At 39.4% G+C, this 16,843-nt stretch overlaps 3 protein-coding genes across 3 annotated transcripts; 1 reads left to right on the top strand and 2 right to left on the bottom strand.

The window, feature by feature from the left end:
• Nucleotides 1–17: 17 nt before the first annotated feature.
• LOC111611601 lies at nt 18–3,156 on the bottom strand. Its single transcript, XM_023348665.1, has 2 exons — nt 2,962–3,156; nt 18–1,600 (listed from the first exon to the last, which is right to left on the bottom strand). The coding sequence occupies exons 1-2, from the start codon at nt 3,056–3,058 to the stop codon at nt 996–998; spliced, it is 702 nt and encodes a 233-aa protein (XP_023204433.1). The 5' UTR covers nt 3,059–3,156; the 3' UTR covers nt 18–995.
• A 292-nt stretch (nt 3,157–3,448) lies between these two features.
• Nucleotides 3,449–12,617, top strand: armc5 (armadillo repeat containing 5). Its single transcript, XM_005810141.2, has 7 exons — nt 3,449–4,332; nt 4,412–4,442; nt 5,797–5,907; nt 6,806–7,694; nt 8,133–8,839; nt 9,767–9,899; nt 10,655–12,617. Exons 1-7 carry the CDS (start codon nt 3,952–3,954, stop codon nt 11,799–11,801), a joined length of 3,399 nt encoding a protein of 1,132 aa, XP_005810198.1. The 5' UTR covers nt 3,449–3,951; the 3' UTR covers nt 11,802–12,617.
• A 184-nt stretch (nt 12,618–12,801) lies between these two features.
• LOC102234042 (cytochrome c oxidase subunit 6A, mitochondrial) lies at nt 12,802–15,339 on the bottom strand. The gene is made up of 4 exons (XM_005810128.2): nt 15,030–15,339; nt 14,061–14,136; nt 13,056–13,195; nt 12,802–12,982 (listed from the first exon to the last, which is right to left on the bottom strand). Exons 2-4 carry the CDS (start codon nt 14,134–14,136, stop codon nt 12,893–12,895), a joined length of 306 nt encoding a protein of 101 aa, XP_005810185.1. The 5' UTR covers nt 15,030–15,339; the 3' UTR covers nt 12,802–12,892.
• Nucleotides 15,340–16,843: the final 1,504 nt, after the last annotated feature.

The following is a 16,843-nucleotide window of genomic DNA, read 5'->3' as shown; positions in this document are numbered from 1 at the left end:
TAGTTTTTTACTGGGAGAACACGATTTGGAAAAATATTTATTTTGCATGGATTCATTATCTTATATTAATTATTTTTATTTTGCTGAAATACCAATATTTCCACATAGCTTTATATTCTGGTTGATCAGATTATGTAATTTTTAAATACTACATTATGTATTTGAGTCGTCGTTTTACCAAACACTTTCTTATTCTTATTTGAGTAATTTCTTGGACAACTATATATAAGTATATATTATATATATCTATAGATGTATATAATATATTTCTTTTTTACTTGAGTAATAAGTTAAAGTAGTGCTACTCTTACTTTCGTACATTTTTGGGCGTCTACCCACCTCTGATAATAATACAGACACGTTTATAATAGTATTTATTTCTGTAGATAGTAGCAGCTCTACAAACATTAAATTTTTTTAACATGACAGGTGTTACAGGAATAATTCTGATTATGTATAAAAATCATGTTCACCTTTTCTTTAGTGGATCTTTTGTGTTCTTTCATATTCAGACACCAAATGTAACTCATTTAAGTAGAAAAATAAATAACTTTGGGACACGTAGAAAAGAAAATGTTCGGCTTACAGCTGTGTTATCAGGCAGTTGCAGGAGCATCCTCCAGTGACGTTAATCTAGACTAAAAACTTACCTCTGAGTTGCTTTTGAACCGTAAAAACTGAAACACTGACCAATATATTTGGTGTGTATTGATGATTTTGATGATCAAAATGTAATGTTTGTTTCCAGTTTTCTCAGTTTGTTGACCGTACTGAGTCTTTTATGACTTTGTATTTTTGTTTTTTTATGATGTGAAGCACTTTGAACTGCCTTGTTGCTGAAATTTGCTTTACAAATAAACTTAACTGAAAGTTTGCAGACAATGATATTGCATGTATAGTCGGTTTTGGACCATAAACAAAAACTTTGAGTTTTATATTGTCGGCTTGCTACAGTAACACAACAGAAGTGAAATTTTCCTCTGATGCGTTATGAACTAATGTCCGTCCTTTGACGTCTGTGGGGTGTTGGTCTGAGCCAGACTGGAGATAGCCTGGGCCAGGTTGTTAATGGCCTCGATCTTCCTCTCCTCCAGCGCTTTCTGCTGAGCCCACATGTTCAGCTTTCTCTCCTGCAGCTCCATGTAGAGCTGCAGGACGTCCTGCGGGGGCCGGTTGGTGGCGGCAGCGGCTGCTGCGGGCGGCGTGGGGAGGATCGGCGTGAACCTCTTGCTGGAGATGGCCTTTCCCACTCTGGTTCCGCTGAGCTTGGCCTGGCGCTGGGCTTCGATCTCCTCCCGGCTCTTACCCAGAACCTCATGCATGGCTTTGAAGAACTCCCAGTGGATGCTGGCCACGCCCAATCGCCGAGCCCGGTCTGTGTTCTTCCTGTAGGTGGCCAGCATGTTTCTCCACTTCAGGTCGCATTCGTAGGCCTTAACAGTGATGTCCGTGACCCCTGACTCCCTCAGCTTGGCGTTTACCTTCTCTGCTACCACTTCCCACAGCTTCTTCTTCTTGCACACTGGCTGGTCAAACGCCTGATCCATTTCCAGCCGGGTGTTGACCAGGTGCCATGTGGCTTGCAGAGTCCAGATGAATTCTGCAAAACAAAAAAAACGCAACATAATTTTAGTGACAGTTGATATCTGCACTGCAAGACCGTTAAAAAAAAAAAAAAGCAAGGAGGAGTACATTTCTGCAAAAAAACTCAGAAGTGTCTGAGATAAACAAAGCAACAAAAAAAACACGAAGATTTGCTAGAAAAAAAACAAGATTTTCTATAAGAGAACGTGGACATTTCTGAGTTTGAAAAGTAAAACATTTGCAAGAAAAATCTCAGAAATTTTGTAGAAAAAACGTGAAAATTTCTGAGCTTGAAAAGTAAAAATGTGCTAAAAAAAAGTTGTTGTTTTAAAAAATTGGAAATTTCTTAGCTTGAAAAGTCAAACATTTCATAGAAAAAAAATCCTCCACATTTTTAGATTACTTCAGCAAGAATCTAGAAAAATTTTTGAAAAAGATTTTTCTAGAAAATTTTAGAGATTTTCCTTGTTGATTTTCAACTTTTCAGAACCAGGAATTTCCTAGTTTTTTTTTCTTCCAAAAACATGGATGAGTTTTTTCCAGCAAATTTTCAACTTCTCAAAATCAGAATTTTTCCTTTTTTAAAATCTACAATGTTGTCCAGTGCAGATATCAATTATCACTAAAAGTATATTAATAAAACTTTCTAGAAAAACGTGGACATTTCTGAGATTAATCTCAGAATATTTAAGTTTTTGTAGCAAAGTGTCAACCTTTCAAACTCAGAAATTTCCAAGATTCTTCTAGAAAATTTCTTGGATCAACCTTAAAATTTCAAAAAAATTTTATTGTAAATGTACCCTTTTTTAATAAACAGTGGCCCTATTGGGCCATTCTATTGGCCGTTGTATACTGGATACATGTTCCCAGAGGTGTATGTGTAACAGGACACAAGGCAGGAAAATAAGTGGCCTGTTATTAATCATATTATTTACGTGCGCAAACAGCTGTTAAACACAGAAAATGCTTACTTAAAATAACTTTCTGCTATAGCTTTGGCGCCCCCTCTAGCGCAGCGCCCATATGCGTTGCATAGAGAGAACCCCCACATTTTGCACCGCTGTGTTCCCGCAACCCTATAATGTCAACAAAGAAGCATAAAGAAGCTTATTTTTCCTAAGGATGGATGTCATACTCAATAAATAATGATTTCCAACAAAATGATAAAACAAATAGACCGGAACAAGCTGTTCTATATGTGACAAAATATATCTAAAGTGTATTTGTTGAATTAAAAAGTCTCTTATTTAGATACAGTCTAATGATAATGTTCACATGATATTTGAAGTGGGAGTGTGTTGCGCACTCATCAGTCCCTCCTCGCATCATGCGATGACTGGTTCAAACAAGTCTAACTCCAAACTCTCTGTTACTAACCTGCTTTTATCCTATCGCTGCCCACGCTGTTGGACGCAGCCGACTCCTTTCCGTCCGCATTAGCATTTTGTATCACTATCGCCTCAATTACTTCCATATTTTTATCTAAATTCCCATAGAAATTTTAAAGTTTTCATTCACCTCTATGTCTCTATCGCGGAATTTAACAACCTTTACGGATGCATCGATGAATTTTTTTTCCGTCAATAAACGATTGCTCTTACGACGATCTTTTGTAATATGGGATTTGTAGTCCTTCATGTGTATTTTAAACCTTAAAGAATCCCATAACAAACTACAATCCCTAAATGCGTTTGGTTGTTTCACGGGAGCTGCTGCATAGCATTGCCATGGGCAATGTAGTTTTTGTAGAAAGAGGGCGCACATTAGAATAGTGGAATTGAATCAGAACTGAAACTACAAATTCCAGATTTCGGTCACAGACCCACCTCTTTGGCCCCTGCTCCACTCCGGAGACCGCCCCCGTTTTGTTGTTTGGCTAAAGATGGCGTTAGCGGCTAGCGAAGGCGATTGCACTTTTTTTCCCACAAAATATATTCGATCTCTGGTAACATAACATTGCGAAAATAGAACATTTTCTTTACAATTTGAATTAAAAAAAATAACGTATTGCAGATACACGCCAATTACGTCGAATAGCGGTTTCTAGGCCTTCTCAAGCGCCAGGCCTTTTTTAAATGGAGCGGATCTGTGGATGGGGACTCAGTTTCCCATCAGGGAGTGCGGCGTCAGGTGACACAACTTTCCATTGTCTTATCGGTATTTGTAGTTTGTGCATAGCCCGTTAGGCTTTTTCAAGAGCGTTGCTAGTTAATTAGCAACTCTGCAATTGTCAAAAGTGAAGAAATATGCTACATTGTGCCTTATTGCTTCACTGGTGGTGTCCTGTGATGCCTAACGGTGTTCTGGGTGAACAAACAATAGCAAAGTTTGGATAAGTTATCGCGTGACCTGCCAGTTTTATCAGTCATGGCTTCATCACCTGTGAAAAGTGACGGAAAGCTGCCGAGAATAAGCCCCAAAGAAGGCCAAACATTGACACCAGAATCCTCATTGACCTGGTGTTTGGCCCACCTCTGTGAACCTGGTTCACCAGGACGGGCTGAGCATCAGACAGTCCCATCCAAAGACACAGACAAGCGGTCAAAGATGCATCAGTGGCGAGCCCTAGTTGCCATCAGGACGCAGCATATCAAGGGCGACAAGGCAGGCATCGCCAGATTCAGGGAGAAAGGTGGACTCAAAGTCCTGCTGAACCTGCTCAAACATCCCGAGTGCTCCAGGAAAGTTCTGGACCTGGCTCTCAGCATCCTGGCCAACTGTTGCACTGAGCTGGAGACACGCTTAGAGGTGAGATCACACTCAGAAAACCTTTATTCCTATTTATTTTTAGACTCTTATTAAAAATATTTTATGTTCTCCTCTCTAGGTGTGCAAGCTTGAAGGGATAAACATTGTAGGTGAGTGAAGAGTATTTCTTCTTCTGTGGTGTTCAAACTTGTTGCTTTGGGGGCCAAAACTAGAAAATCTAAACTACTGGTGGGCCACAAAATTCCTTAAATTAAAAATGCACAAGTTAGTTTACGATGATTTTTATTTTCTGTAGTTTAACCTGCTCACCAATAAACAAATTTTTCATTAAGTCTGTATACATGGTTTTCATCTGACATCACATTTCCAGGAACTTTGTAGCTGGCAGCCATCTTGGCAGGCAGTTGTTATGGAGTTGCTATGACAACTACAAAGAAGCCACAAGCTTAGAACTAGCTGTCGCATCGTTTCTATCTAACTCATATCATACTGTCACAACATAATGACAGTTTTAACAAATATGTGAAAAAAATATATGTATTTTTATAAAAGTGACATACTGCAGCTTTAATTTCACTTAGGAGAGGGCGGGTCAGGAGGGACGGGGATTAGAGCTGCTGCTGACTGACTCATCTGTTGTTCAGTGGTAAAATGTAGAGGGACACGTTAAATATATGAATATCTTGATAATTTTTTTCCTTAATTCATTAAATGCTAGCGAAATGGAGGCAAACTGTCTGTAGCTAAGCTAACTATGCTAATGATTGATAATCTCACACAGTCTACCCACCACTTGGAGGAGAAAAACTGGGTTATAAATTGACACTCTTGCCTTTTTCTCTCTCTATTTTTTATTCTTTTGAAAACCTGATTTTATAATTTTTCTTAGCAGCAGAGTGACAGCCACAGTCGTTCTTGTCTTCCACTGTCTGCTGCTGAACACCGTCACCCTAAAGCTCCAAGCAGGAACGAACCATTTCATGCAGATCCAGGGGGTTCAGGGCAAATATGGATGTGTGTTTTTTGGTCTGGGAGTGGGAACATAACATTTTTACTGCTAAAAACATTCTTCGAAAATACAATATGATTAATTTTGTAATTGACATGGCCCCAAATTTTTATTTTATTTCTATGAACAAAAAATAAATAAATAAATTGTGGAGGGCCCCGTTGGTCAGGGGCCCTTAGAATTGTCATCACTTTCCCCCCTGTACGGCGCCCCTGAACTATATATATCATAAAAGATCCAAAACATTAAAAGGGTTTCTTGTTTAAAAAAAAAAGACAATTTCCAAACTTTTTGGGTCATCAGTTGTTTTTTATTTTGTTGCCTAAATTTTTATCATCAACTTCCTTTCAAGGGCCAGAAATGGCCCCCAGGCCACACTTTGGACACCCCTGTTCTACATTATATGTTGTTTAGGTTTTTTTGTGTGTGTTGCAATTTCCACCCCAGTCATTGATTTTTAATAAATCTAAAAATCTTTTTGTTAATTTTAATAGTGGACATAATGAAGAGAAACGTGGCTCTAGAGACGGTCCAGAACCGGGCTGCCAGGGCTTTAGGGAACTTGGCTATGGATCCAGAGAGCTCTGCACTCATCCACTCTGCTGGTAATTGTAAAGCGTTTCTATTTTTCTGAAGCTTTAAAACTGTTAGTAATTCCATATATAACCATACAGTGCACAGTAAAAGTGTGTTTTATTTGAGTTTATGTGATAAAACAACAAAAAGTAATGCCTAATTTTGATTTATATCAGAGCTGCACAATATACTAACTTCTATTGTTTGGAATGATAATATTGCAAAAGAATGGGAATTCAATCAAAACATGTTTATTATTATATTCTAAGTGTCATGAATTCAAATTGCTCTTAAAGCAATTTGCAAACTATAGGATAAACATTTCACAGCAGTAATACTGTGCAGCCTTGTTCAAAGACAGTCAAAATTTAACATAGCAATCTGAAAAGTGTGGTGTGCATTTGGGCCTGGACAGTCTGTTGACTGATGTCCCTGAGCTACCATTTCCATTTGAAGAAATGAACGGCTCCCAGTCAAACCAGGGGGGTCTTAGTGCTGTCCATCAAACTTGTAGTTGCTGCTGAATGTGCTAATGGCACTTATAAATATAGGTAAATAATTCTTTAATATTGATGAAAAAGTTCTAGTTCTATTGGCAGATTATTTCACTTATAACATGTTACAATTCTCTTGTTATAAATAAATTTATATGCCAATGGAACTAGGACTTTTTCATCAATATTAAGAAATTATCTACTAAACAGAATCTGCTATATTTTGCTGAAAAGATACTTGTAAGTTAGTTCTGTCTTATTTCAAATGTAATATTATATTTCTACTAGAAAAGAAAGTAAAATTACTTGGTAAGATTTTGTGTTTTTGCAGTGAATTTTTTTTAATTCAAATAATTATTAGTTGCAGCCCATCACTGATCTACTCCAGGACGCCTGAATGAAACATTTCTCATTGTTTTTTATTCACCTCTAGGTGGCGTTGCTCTCCTCCTCCTCTGCGTGTCGTTGTCGTCCGCTCCGTCGTCTCCCACCGTCGCTCCGCCCTCTGACTCCTCTCCCAAACTGGAATGCGCCCAGTCCGCCGCTCGCGCGCTGCTCTACCTCTCAGACTCGCCCTCCAACCGCCTCTCGCTGCTCACCCAGGGGACACTATCTGCCCTCGCCCCCCTTATTGCCCCAGAATACCCCCCCGGCCTGCGGCGTGCCGCCCTGCGGACCCTCCATGAGCTGACCAGGGGCTGCGGCGTCGAATGCGCCAGGGAGGTTTCCCGCTCCGGCGTCTTGACGCAGCTTGGTGTCATGGCGACGGGGGAGTCTGGCGAACATTTCGAAGAGCTGGCGCTGAAAACGCTAGCTAACGTTTGCTCTCAGGGCTGCTTGCGGCCGCTGGTGGGGTCGCTGGGGGTCATTCAGAGGTTCACAGAGGAGGTGAAGAAGGACCCGCTCAGATCTGGAGTCTTCCTCAAGGCTTTATGCTTGTGCTGCAAAGAGGCGGTGAACCGTGCCAAGGTGAAAGAAAATGGCGGTTTGGAGGTTCTGATGACATTCCTGTCGTCCTACCAGAATCACCCGCTGTCCCGGTTCGCCATCCTGGCCTGTGTGGACTTTGTTTTTGATGAGTCTGCGATGGAGCAGCTGCAGGAGCTGGGCCTGGTTCCTGTTCTGGTCGCGCAGCTGGCGAAGCTCGCAAGAGGAGAGGAACACGCAGCGGAGAGGGCGGACGTGAACGCAGCGTCCAACATGGCTCACAACGAGCTGCTGCCCACTTCCTGTTTGGAGTCGTTTGACTTCCCCCCGCCTGAGGGATTCAGGAGGGAGGAGGCCGGGAGGGAGCAAAGCTCATCCAGCTTCTTAAGCCTCAGGTATGGAAAACATAATCAGACAGACCAGTAATTGATTAACGAGTTCATCTAATGTTGATTTATAAGCGGCCATTTTATTAAAAACCTGAGTTTTCTCTTGTATCAAAAGAGTCTGCCGTCTTTCCATAACATAAAAGGCCACATTTTTTATAATATGGTGAATTTAAACAAAAAGTAATTAAACTTTAACATTATTTTGTGTGTCAGATGTATTTAATGGTGACTGAATAAACAGAAAATTATAATTTTCTTGCATTATTAGACTTGGACATATTTATAAAATATAATAAACAATAACCTCTTAGTCTGATGGAGTGTTAGGGCCATACTAAGAACAAATAAAATTATGAGAATAAAGTCGTGACTTTCCGAGATTAAAGTTATGATATCTAGACATTAAAGTCATAGTAATGCTGACCCTGAATGTCGTCTCTGCAGGTCCTGGTTGCTTTCTGAGGGGTTGATCTCGTCTGAAGGAGAGCTGCTGGATTCCTCCTGTGCTGATGCTGAATGGGGGAGTCTTCACCCCTCATCTTCCTCGTTTCAAACCTCTTCCCCAAATCCAGACTGCAGCCCTTCGCCTAAAACACCGCCTTCATCCAGCTCTGCTTTCAAAAAATCAGCTCCACCTTTGCCACCTGTCTCCTCCTCACCCTCCTCCTGGTCTTCCTCCGATCTTCAAACCCTGGCTGCTTCCTCCTCCGTTTCCCCATCAAAGTTCTCCTCTTCACAGAGACGGCGGCGCTCTCATTCAGCAGCTTCCTTAGCTAAAGTCTCTTTAGAAAGCCCTCCTTCTGTACCCCGATCCGGCGGGTACCATCACCCCTACCACCCCGAGCCCTGGACGCCGGAGTCGCCCATCCTGCTGCTGCTGTCCCGCTTCTCGCACGCCAGTGACCCCAGTGCGGCGCTGGTTAGCTCGGCCGTCATGTCCGGCTTGCTCTGCTACCTCACCCAGCACCAGGACCCCAGCAGCAGGTGCTTCCGCATGCTCTGCCGTTTGAGCTGCAACCCGAGCTGCTTGCAGGCACTGGTTCGGACCGGTTCCGTGGCGCTGATTCGCCACCGTCTCTGCGCAAATGAAGATGGGTCAAAGGGACGACAAAGGCAGACGGACAGAGTGAAAACCAAAGTGAAACAGCTCGGTAAGAGGAGGAGGGCTGCAGCAAGTAATTGGTTTAGGTATTGATTAATCAGTTATCCTGGCGATTAATCAATGATTCTGGCATTTAATTGATTATTTTTGATGATTAATCAATAAGAAAATTGGCACCTTCTGCATGTTTTTTTATTTAATTACTTAAGCCTTTTATACAATATTAGAAATGGATTAAAATATGAAAATAACAAATAATTCATTTTTTTTTTTAAATGAGAAAATAAACATTTTATTGCAACTGGATTGTCAACTAATTAAATTTTGTAATTGATTAATCGTTAACTGGAGCATAAAAAAGACCATTTAGTAAAAGAAAAACAGACTCAGAGCAGTATTAAAAACAAAATATAAACATTTTGCACTAAAGTAAAAAAAAAAATGTCTTCCTGGTCTGTAAATATCTTCTACCCAGAAGTCCACTATTGGCATAATTTAAGTTTTACCTGGCTCAAATTCTGTAAAATTCTGCTATTAAGCACCTTTTGCTATCCAATTATTAATTGGAAAAATAGTCAACGGATTAGCCTTACTGATAACTGAAGCAGAAAGGGCTTATTTAAGTTCTTATTTAGTATTATGTTTAGCTGCATATGCATTCTTTGCTACAAATAAGCATGTGTAAACTAAAGGATATTGTGGCAGTTTCTTATTTAGGAAAGGTAATTGAATTATTTGCATTGTTTTTAACATATTTTTAATATAATATAGAAAGGTTTAAGTGGTTAAATGAGAAATCAGAATGTACCCTTTTTTTTAAATTCAATTACTCGATTAATCATCAGAAGAATAGATTACTAAAATAATTGTTTTCTTCAGCTCCACATTAAATACTTCATATAAAATTATGAAAATGGAGATTATAATTGGAGCACCATGAACTGAGCCCTATTTATTCCGCCTGCTGCCTTTGTAGGTGACGCGCTGCTGAATAATTTGCGTGTCCAGTGTGAGTCCGGGTTCGGTTCTGGCGTTCTCACCCACGTGATGCTGTCCGGTTCTGAGTCAGACAGGAAGAACTGCGCTCTGTCGCTGCCATTCATCACCAGGCGAGTACCTCGTTGTTTTAAATATGGGAACTTACTGTTTTCATTTAAACCTTGTTCTCTGACTTGTGTAAATTTCCTTTTCTTTCACATGTTAAAATGTCTGTTGACAGTTTCTTTATATTTTGGATGATTTTGCACTTATTTTTCTTTGAAAGTGATATTTAAACTGCAGAGTTTAATGATAAAGTGCAATAAAACCCACATTTGGAAACTTTTACAGTTAAAACCAGATATTTTCATACATTTAATAAAAAAACAGGCAAATTTTTATCTCAATTTCTGAAGTTTAACTAAACTTTTCTTGTTTTTTGTTAGTTAAAATTACAAAAATTATTTATATTTACTAAATGCAACAAAACGTATAGAGAACATTTTTAATTTTATTTTTGAATATTTATTCTAATTCTTTGTTGTTTCAGCAAATGGTATGATTTTGAGTCTGTGTACTCCAGTTAACGATTAATCAATTACTAATTTAGTTGACGATTATTTCAATAATCACAATTATTCAAATAATTTCCTGTGATGGTAAGATGTTTCTCTGTCATTAGGACATTTAGCAGCGAGTACATGAGCATGATTGACAGCGCTAAGACCCTCCTCCTGGCTCTGATTGACTGTTTTTGATCTTTTCACATATTATCTCATACTGTCTCAACATGGTGACAGTTTCAACAAATATTTTAAAAGATATACTTTTTTAAAAAAGTTACTGCGCCTTTAAGGAGAAATGTAACTTTATTTTTGTTCAACAGCAACAAATCTTTATTGAAGAAGCTCCTCCTGGATTGCGGCGGTCTCCTAGCGGCGCTGAAACCTTTGGATTGCGCATTTGATGATGATGAGGAAGAGGACGAGTCGGATTCAGATGCGACTTCTCAGCCTCAGTATTTCCCTCTCCTGTTCGGATGCCTTTCTGCTCTGACTGGTTCCGTTAAACCCAAACCGGTAGAAAAGAACCCAAACCCGACTCCTACTGGAGCTTCCCCGCCGCCGTTGAAGAAGCCTCGCCTCGAAGACTCATCCTGTCCGTACGCGAGTTCGGACTTTGACCTGGTTTTGGAACTTGATGATGCGACCCGGTTCCCAGCCAACCGGGAGGCCGTGGCCGGAGCTGGTTCTGAATACTTCCGGGCTCTGCTGAGAGGCGGGTTCGGAGAAGAAGCCCAGTGCAACGCAGACGAAGCCATTCGTATCAAAGATGTGAGCGCAGGTATGCTGCTGCCGCCGCTACATTACCTACACGGCTGTCGCTTCGGTTCGGACCCGGAAACCGGAGGGGAATGTCAAACTTTAAACTCGCTGGTTCTGGACAGACTGGAACGGGCCGAGTCGCTTTCAGCTGGAGGTTTCCAGAAATCCCCGCTAGGCGAAGCGATGATCGGCGCATCCAGGTTTCTGGTTCTCGACCTCCAGAGGGAGTTGGAGGAAGTTTTTCTGTCATTTCTCAAATCTTGGTCCGATCAATCCAATCAGTCAAACAAAACCCACATCGTAAAATCCCAACCGGACCAGAAGAGTTCTACTCCAACGTCGGAGCTAGAGGTGACAGCCCCGACCAAAAAACTAAACGGTTTGCCTGAAAAAGTGGAAGAAAGAGACGCATCGTTCACTGGACTCAGTGGAAGTTTGGACCAGAACACGAACCTTTCTGGGTCCAACTCAAAAGAGGATCAATCTCCCTCGTTAACTGGTTTGGTGGTGTCGCTTCCCCAGTTGTACTGGTTCTCCCAGCGCTACAGCTACCCAGCTCTGAGTCGGGCCTGCCTCGCCGTACTGCTGGGCTTCCAGAACCGACCCTGTCCGTTTGCGGATTGCCTTCGCAGACTGACCAGAGAGGCCGACTGTACGGAGACTCTGAAGCGGGACCTGCTGAGCCTCGTTTCAGCGGCTTTAGTCTGAGCGCAGAAATCTGTAAACTTTGACCACAGATAATAAAATAAAAATAAATGAGCGGTGCTTTATTTCCATCATTTTCAAAGCATTCGTTATTTTTTTATTTCGATGCAATCAAAGAAGAATGTCCGTTTGACAAAAATCTGTTAAAATGCTTTTTCTTTTTGTATTTTTATTTTCAAATTTAATTTCTTTGGTGTTTATTTTGCATATAAAGATGATATTAAATGGAAGAAGCATATGATCTGTGCCATATAAATATATTATCACACCACTTTGCTGTCGTTTATTTTTTTCTCTCATAAAATGTATGTTCAGCACCATGACATCAAATTTCCGCCAAAAAGTCTCAAAGTGTCTAGAAAATTAAAAAAAAAATTGAATTTGAAAAGTTGAAAATTTGCTTTTAAAAACCGTCAAATGTTGAGATTTTTCTCAGAACTATTTCTATAAAAAAAACATGTAAAAATTTCTGTCAAACTTTCAAGTTTTGTTCTAGAAAATTTCTGAAGTTAATCTAAAAATTTTTGTTTTTTTCTAGCAAACTTTCGTCTTTTCAGGCACAGAAATTTTACAATTTTTGGCGGAAACATTCTTACTTGATACTCAAACTGCACAGTTTTCTAATAAAGTGCCATCTAACATTGATTTAAAGCCTAAATTTGGCTTATTTCGTCACTTCAGTTGAAACCAGATATTCAAAGATGATGAAAAGACTTTTTTTTTCTCTCGCCGTTTCAAGTTAAGTCAGACAAAATTTCCCTTATTTTAGTTCAGCTAGAATTACCAAAATTGTTTCTATTTGCTAAATGCCAGAAAAATTAAATTCGTCGAATCCGATTAATTGCGATTAATAGATTAACTGTTTCGGGAATTTATATTTCTGGCTGACATTTGGTTCCAAACGGCAACAAATCATTTCTAATATAATATATTAAAACGCATAATGGATATCTGATGCTTGATGCACGTTTTCTTATGAATAAGAGAAAACGGAAGCAGCTTAATCCAGGATGAAGTTGTTTTATTGTTGGCGGTGCAGGTTTCCGTTTGGTCGGCGTATTCGAAGCAGCTCAGATAATCAATAATAATAATGATCAGCGATGTGAGCCCTCGTAGCCTTCAGGAAGAGCGTTTGCGTGGGAGTTGTGGAACAACGTGTGGTTCCCATCGCCCCAAGGAAATCTCTGGAAATAAGTATAAAACAGTTACTGTTGTTTCAAACGGAAATCAAAACGCGAAAACTGTTTGCAAACTCACCTTGGTGCGGATGCGCAGGTGCGAATACGGAACAAATTCCGGCGGCTCGTGGTGATCCTGCGCCTTCATGAAGGCGTTGGCCATGCAGACGCCGACGCCGGGGAAAGCCAGCACGATGGTCAGGATCCTCCAGGTTTTTGCTGCGGAAACAAATTGATCAAATGCAGTGGCGAAAAATCGGGTTTGCATTTGCGACACAAAGGTAAAACGGACAAGGAGAACAAAATGAGCAAAGTCTCAGAAACTTTGAGACATATACAGTTTTTAAATAAAAAATGTGGAAATTTTCTGAGTTTCAAAAGTCACAAAATTGCTTGAAAAAGACATATTTTAGATTAAGAAATTTTGTAGAAAAACAGACATTTCTGAGTTTCAAAAATGTTTAATTTTCTACTTTCAAAGACTTTCAACTTGAGATTCTTTTTCTAGAAAAGTTCTCAGAATAATCTTAAAAATTTCAGGGTTTTTTAAAATTATTTTTTTAAATTTTTTTAGAAAAGGTTAAACTTTAAAATTTCATACATTTCAAAATTTCTTCTTTTGAAATTAATTTCTGAGATTAATTTCAAAATGACAGTTTTTTTTCTTCATCTTTTTCTTTTGCAAATTTTCAACTTTTGGAGCTCAGAAATTTCCTTTTGTTTTGACTTTACATGCTCAACATTTCCAATTTATTTGCTAGAAAATGTCTGAGATTAATCTAAAAACCTCTGAGTGATTTGGAAGAAATTTACTCCTACTTTTTTGTGTGCAATAGACCTAATGTGTAGTTATAGATTGAGGCGCTGCGCTAGAGCGGGCGCCAAAACAATGGCGGGAAAATTGTTTCTGTTTATTTAGCTAATTTAGCTAAGTTGTGGTTTTTGACCTTAAAAATGCTTGAAAAGTGTTTTAATTTTATTGTGGGGAAAGTGTAGGGACTCTGTTAATGATCAAACAACAGGACAGTTTTGAAACATGAAAGCGGTTGTGTTTGTTTTAACAGGTCAGTAAAGACTCGCTCACCTCCTCCCTCATGACTGGAGTGTGACGCAGCAGCGAGCGTTCGCCGAGCTGCCAAAGCAACTGGAGACAAGGACATCTGCAGGAGTGGAAGGAATTAGGTATTTTCTGCTGTAAAAATAAAACTTTGACAGTTCTAAAACACAGCTGAATGATCTACTGTAACTTAGAGTGGTAAAGTGTAGGGTCTAATGTAAGAAGAGGCAGAAATCAACAGTTAATTCAGTCATAACATGCACTGTAACTGATTTAAACATTTCAGATTTGGTACACAACCAACACATAAAACCTTATGAAGTACTTCTCCTAGTTGTGCAAATATTTTAGTATGTTTGAAATAAGACAAAACTAACTTACAAGTAATTTTTCAGCAAGTTATAGCAGCTTCTTATAGGCAAATAATTCCTTAATATTAAAAAGTGCTGGTTCCACCAGCAGATTTTTCACTTATAACATGGAAAAATGTGCTATTCTGAGTAAAATAATCTATTAGTTGAACTAGTACTTTTACTGCAAAAACACAAAGTCTTACCAAGTATTTTTTCCAGTGTCTAGTGCAAATATCTTAGAACACCTGAAATAAGACAAAACTGACTTTCAGGTAACATTTAAGTAAGATATAGGAGCTTGTTTTAAGTCACTAATTCTTGAATATTGATTAAATATTATCATTGTTAAAGTATTTCACTGAAAATTTTGTACTTTAAAGGAAATAATCTGCCAGTGAATCTAGCACATTTTTAGGTTAATATTAAGGAATTATTTACTTAAAGCTCCTATATCTTGCTGAAAAGTTACCTGCAAGTTAGTTTTGTCTTATTCCAATTGTGATAAAAATATCTGCACCAGAAACTAGAAGAAAATACTCTGTAAGATTTTACTTTTTTGCAGTGTATCTGGTCCCTTTGCAAAAAATCTAGACAACAGGTGAGCCAGTTAAGTTTGAAAAGATACAATCTGGAGTAAACTCACTGTTTCAGGTGGGTTGTTCTCTCGAGGTTTCACTACAAACGCTCCTTTCTGCTTGTTTGTCCTTCAGCCTGTCCTGGGCCGAACCGACCGTGCCGGACTCCTCCCCATGTCAGTTTGTCGCTCGGCCAAGAAACTGGTTTATATTTGGCAAAGTGCAAAGTCGCAGCTGATGGGTGACAGTAGAGAAAGGAAGGAGCTGCAGTGGTGGGCCTGCGTCAGAGACAGAAACAGGAAGGCGTCTAAGAGTTTATATGAACTAACTTTAAATTTTGGTTTGATCTGAGCAGCTGCAGTGGACAGTAGTCACTGCGCAGTTGTTGTTTACAGAAGGGAAGATTGTAGGTCAAAGGTTGAAATAAAGTGGGAGGTGTGATTCCTCTTCCTATTGGTTAATGTTTAATTCTTAATTTTCAGAATTACTTACCGTATTCTTTAGCGTAAAACATCTTGACCCCGGGTTACTGTGTATTTATATTAACCACAGGGTTGAATTTGGTGTCTGCTGTTGGATCTACATGCTTCTAAAACTCACCGCCTTTAAAATGATCCACAGCAACTCTGAGTTTCTTCCCAATGCTGAAGTCAGTGTATACGCTAACATTTCAAAAGTTTATTTCACATCTTTCTAGAGTTAAAAAGAAAAACTTTTGCTTTCGTGTTTTAAGAGTTTTAAATGCTTTTCTTGTGTTTTTTGGATAAACATCCTCCCTCTCTCAGCTGTACAGTTGCAGTTTTTTGTCATTTCTGTCTGGAGAGCTCCTGGCAGCGGCTCAAACTGAAACAGGGGCCAGCGGTGAAGTCAGACAGTCGTACAGCCGGCTGTCTAAATGTTTTTTTTTTGTTCCAAACAGAAGTGAATTGCCGTCTCAGTCTGAAGACTGGCTACTATAGACACACAGGTTAGCATGTCCTGCTTTTGGTAAAAAGGTCTAAACTTCAGCTTTGGTTCAGGAAATGTGATAAATTGAAACTCTGCTGATTATTTAATGTAATTGTTCTGGATCTCCTGGAGCTGATTCTGCAGTAATCAATATGACGAAAGATAAACACAGTATCTCTAGATCTTGATGGCACATTTAATTCTGGAAATGTTCTCCAGGTAACAGAAGACTGTCTTTATGACTATCTTTGTGTCTCTAGGTGCTTTTTCCATTAGCCATGTAATTGGACAAACTGGAATTACGAAAATAATGGAAACATATCAATTTTGAAAACAAAAACCCCCAATATGATTTATTGGATTCTATACTATTTTTCTTCATCTTCCCTCCAACTTTCTGAGGCGCCCCCTGGCGGCTGCAGGAAGCCTCGCAGACTCAACACAACGAACTGTGAGCGATTACATCCATCTTTCTTTAAGGACAACCTGCTCTGCAAATAAAACCTGACTGGAGTTGGTTTTGCTCTTGAGTTTTTGCTCATTTCACGCCAGGAGAAAGAAAACTGTTGATTGTACGTGAGGCAGTAAGTGTGTGTGATGTTGGACGGAGGTGAAGGGTTTCTCTGTCAGCTCAGTCCTGGCCCGACTCTCCCTCATAAAGCCTTTTGATATCCTGGTGCTTTGGAGCCGGGCTGTTTATTGAGTTTATAAGCTCCATGGCAACAGTTTCTCTGATGTTTGTTATGCAGACGGTCTGAAGATGTTTCAGGCAGACGATGAATGTATAATGGTAAAAAGAACATTCTTTTCAAATTTTTTATTTTTTTGGTTTTGTTTAATTAAGAAGGTGAATGTCACTTTAATGTGTTTTCTTATTGTATCATGTTTAAAACATAGAGCTCGTCGTAAATCCGTATATTATTGCAGTAATGTA

Source organism: Xiphophorus maculatus, chromosome 16 (genome assembly GCF_002775205.1).
Source record: "Xiphophorus maculatus strain JP 163 A chromosome 16, X_maculatus-5.0-male, whole genome shotgun sequence".
NCBI lineage: Eukaryota > Metazoa > Chordata > Actinopteri > Cyprinodontiformes > Poeciliidae > Xiphophorus > Xiphophorus maculatus.
Note: the sequence above shows the minus strand (reverse complement) of the source record. Positions and strands in the feature narration are given on the sequence as shown.

What these genes read in the sequence shown, in the direction of transcription:
- LOC111611601 (XM_023348665.1), bottom strand. Translation starts at nt 3,058, where the DNA reads ATGGAAGTAATTGAGGCGATAGTGATACAAAATGCTAATGCGGACGGA. An exon ending in CAGCGATAGGATAAAAGCAG is followed by an intron (nt 1,601 to 2,961) that starts GTTAGTAACAGA and finishes TTTGTTTTGCAG; the next exon opens with AATTCATCTGGACTCTGCAA.
- armc5 (XM_005810141.2), top strand. Translation starts at nt 3,952, where the DNA reads ATGGCTTCATCACCTGTGAAAAGTGACGGAAAGCTGCCGAGAATAAGC. An exon ending in AGCTGGAGACACGCTTAGAG is followed by an intron (nt 4,333 to 4,411) that starts GTGAGATCACAC and finishes TCTCCTCTCTAG; the next exon opens with GTGTGCAAGCTTGAAGGGAT. An exon ending in TCCAGCTTCTTAAGCCTCAG is followed by an intron (nt 7,695 to 8,132) that starts GTATGGAAAACA and finishes TCGTCTCTGCAG; the next exon opens with GTCCTGGTTGCTTTCTGAGG.
- LOC102234042 (XM_005810128.2), bottom strand. Translation starts at nt 14,136, where the DNA reads ATGTCCTTGTCTCCAGTTGCTTTGGCAGCTCGGCGAACGCTCGCTGCT. An exon ending in CTCCAGTCATGAGGGAGGAG is followed by an intron (nt 13,196 to 14,060) that starts GTGAGCGAGTCT and finishes TTGTTTCCGCAG; the next exon opens with CAAAAACCTGGAGGATCCTG. An exon ending in ACCTGCGCATCCGCACCAAG is followed by an intron (nt 12,983 to 13,055) that starts GTGAGTTTGCAA and finishes ACTTATTTCCAG; the next exon opens with AGATTTCCTTGGGGCGATGG.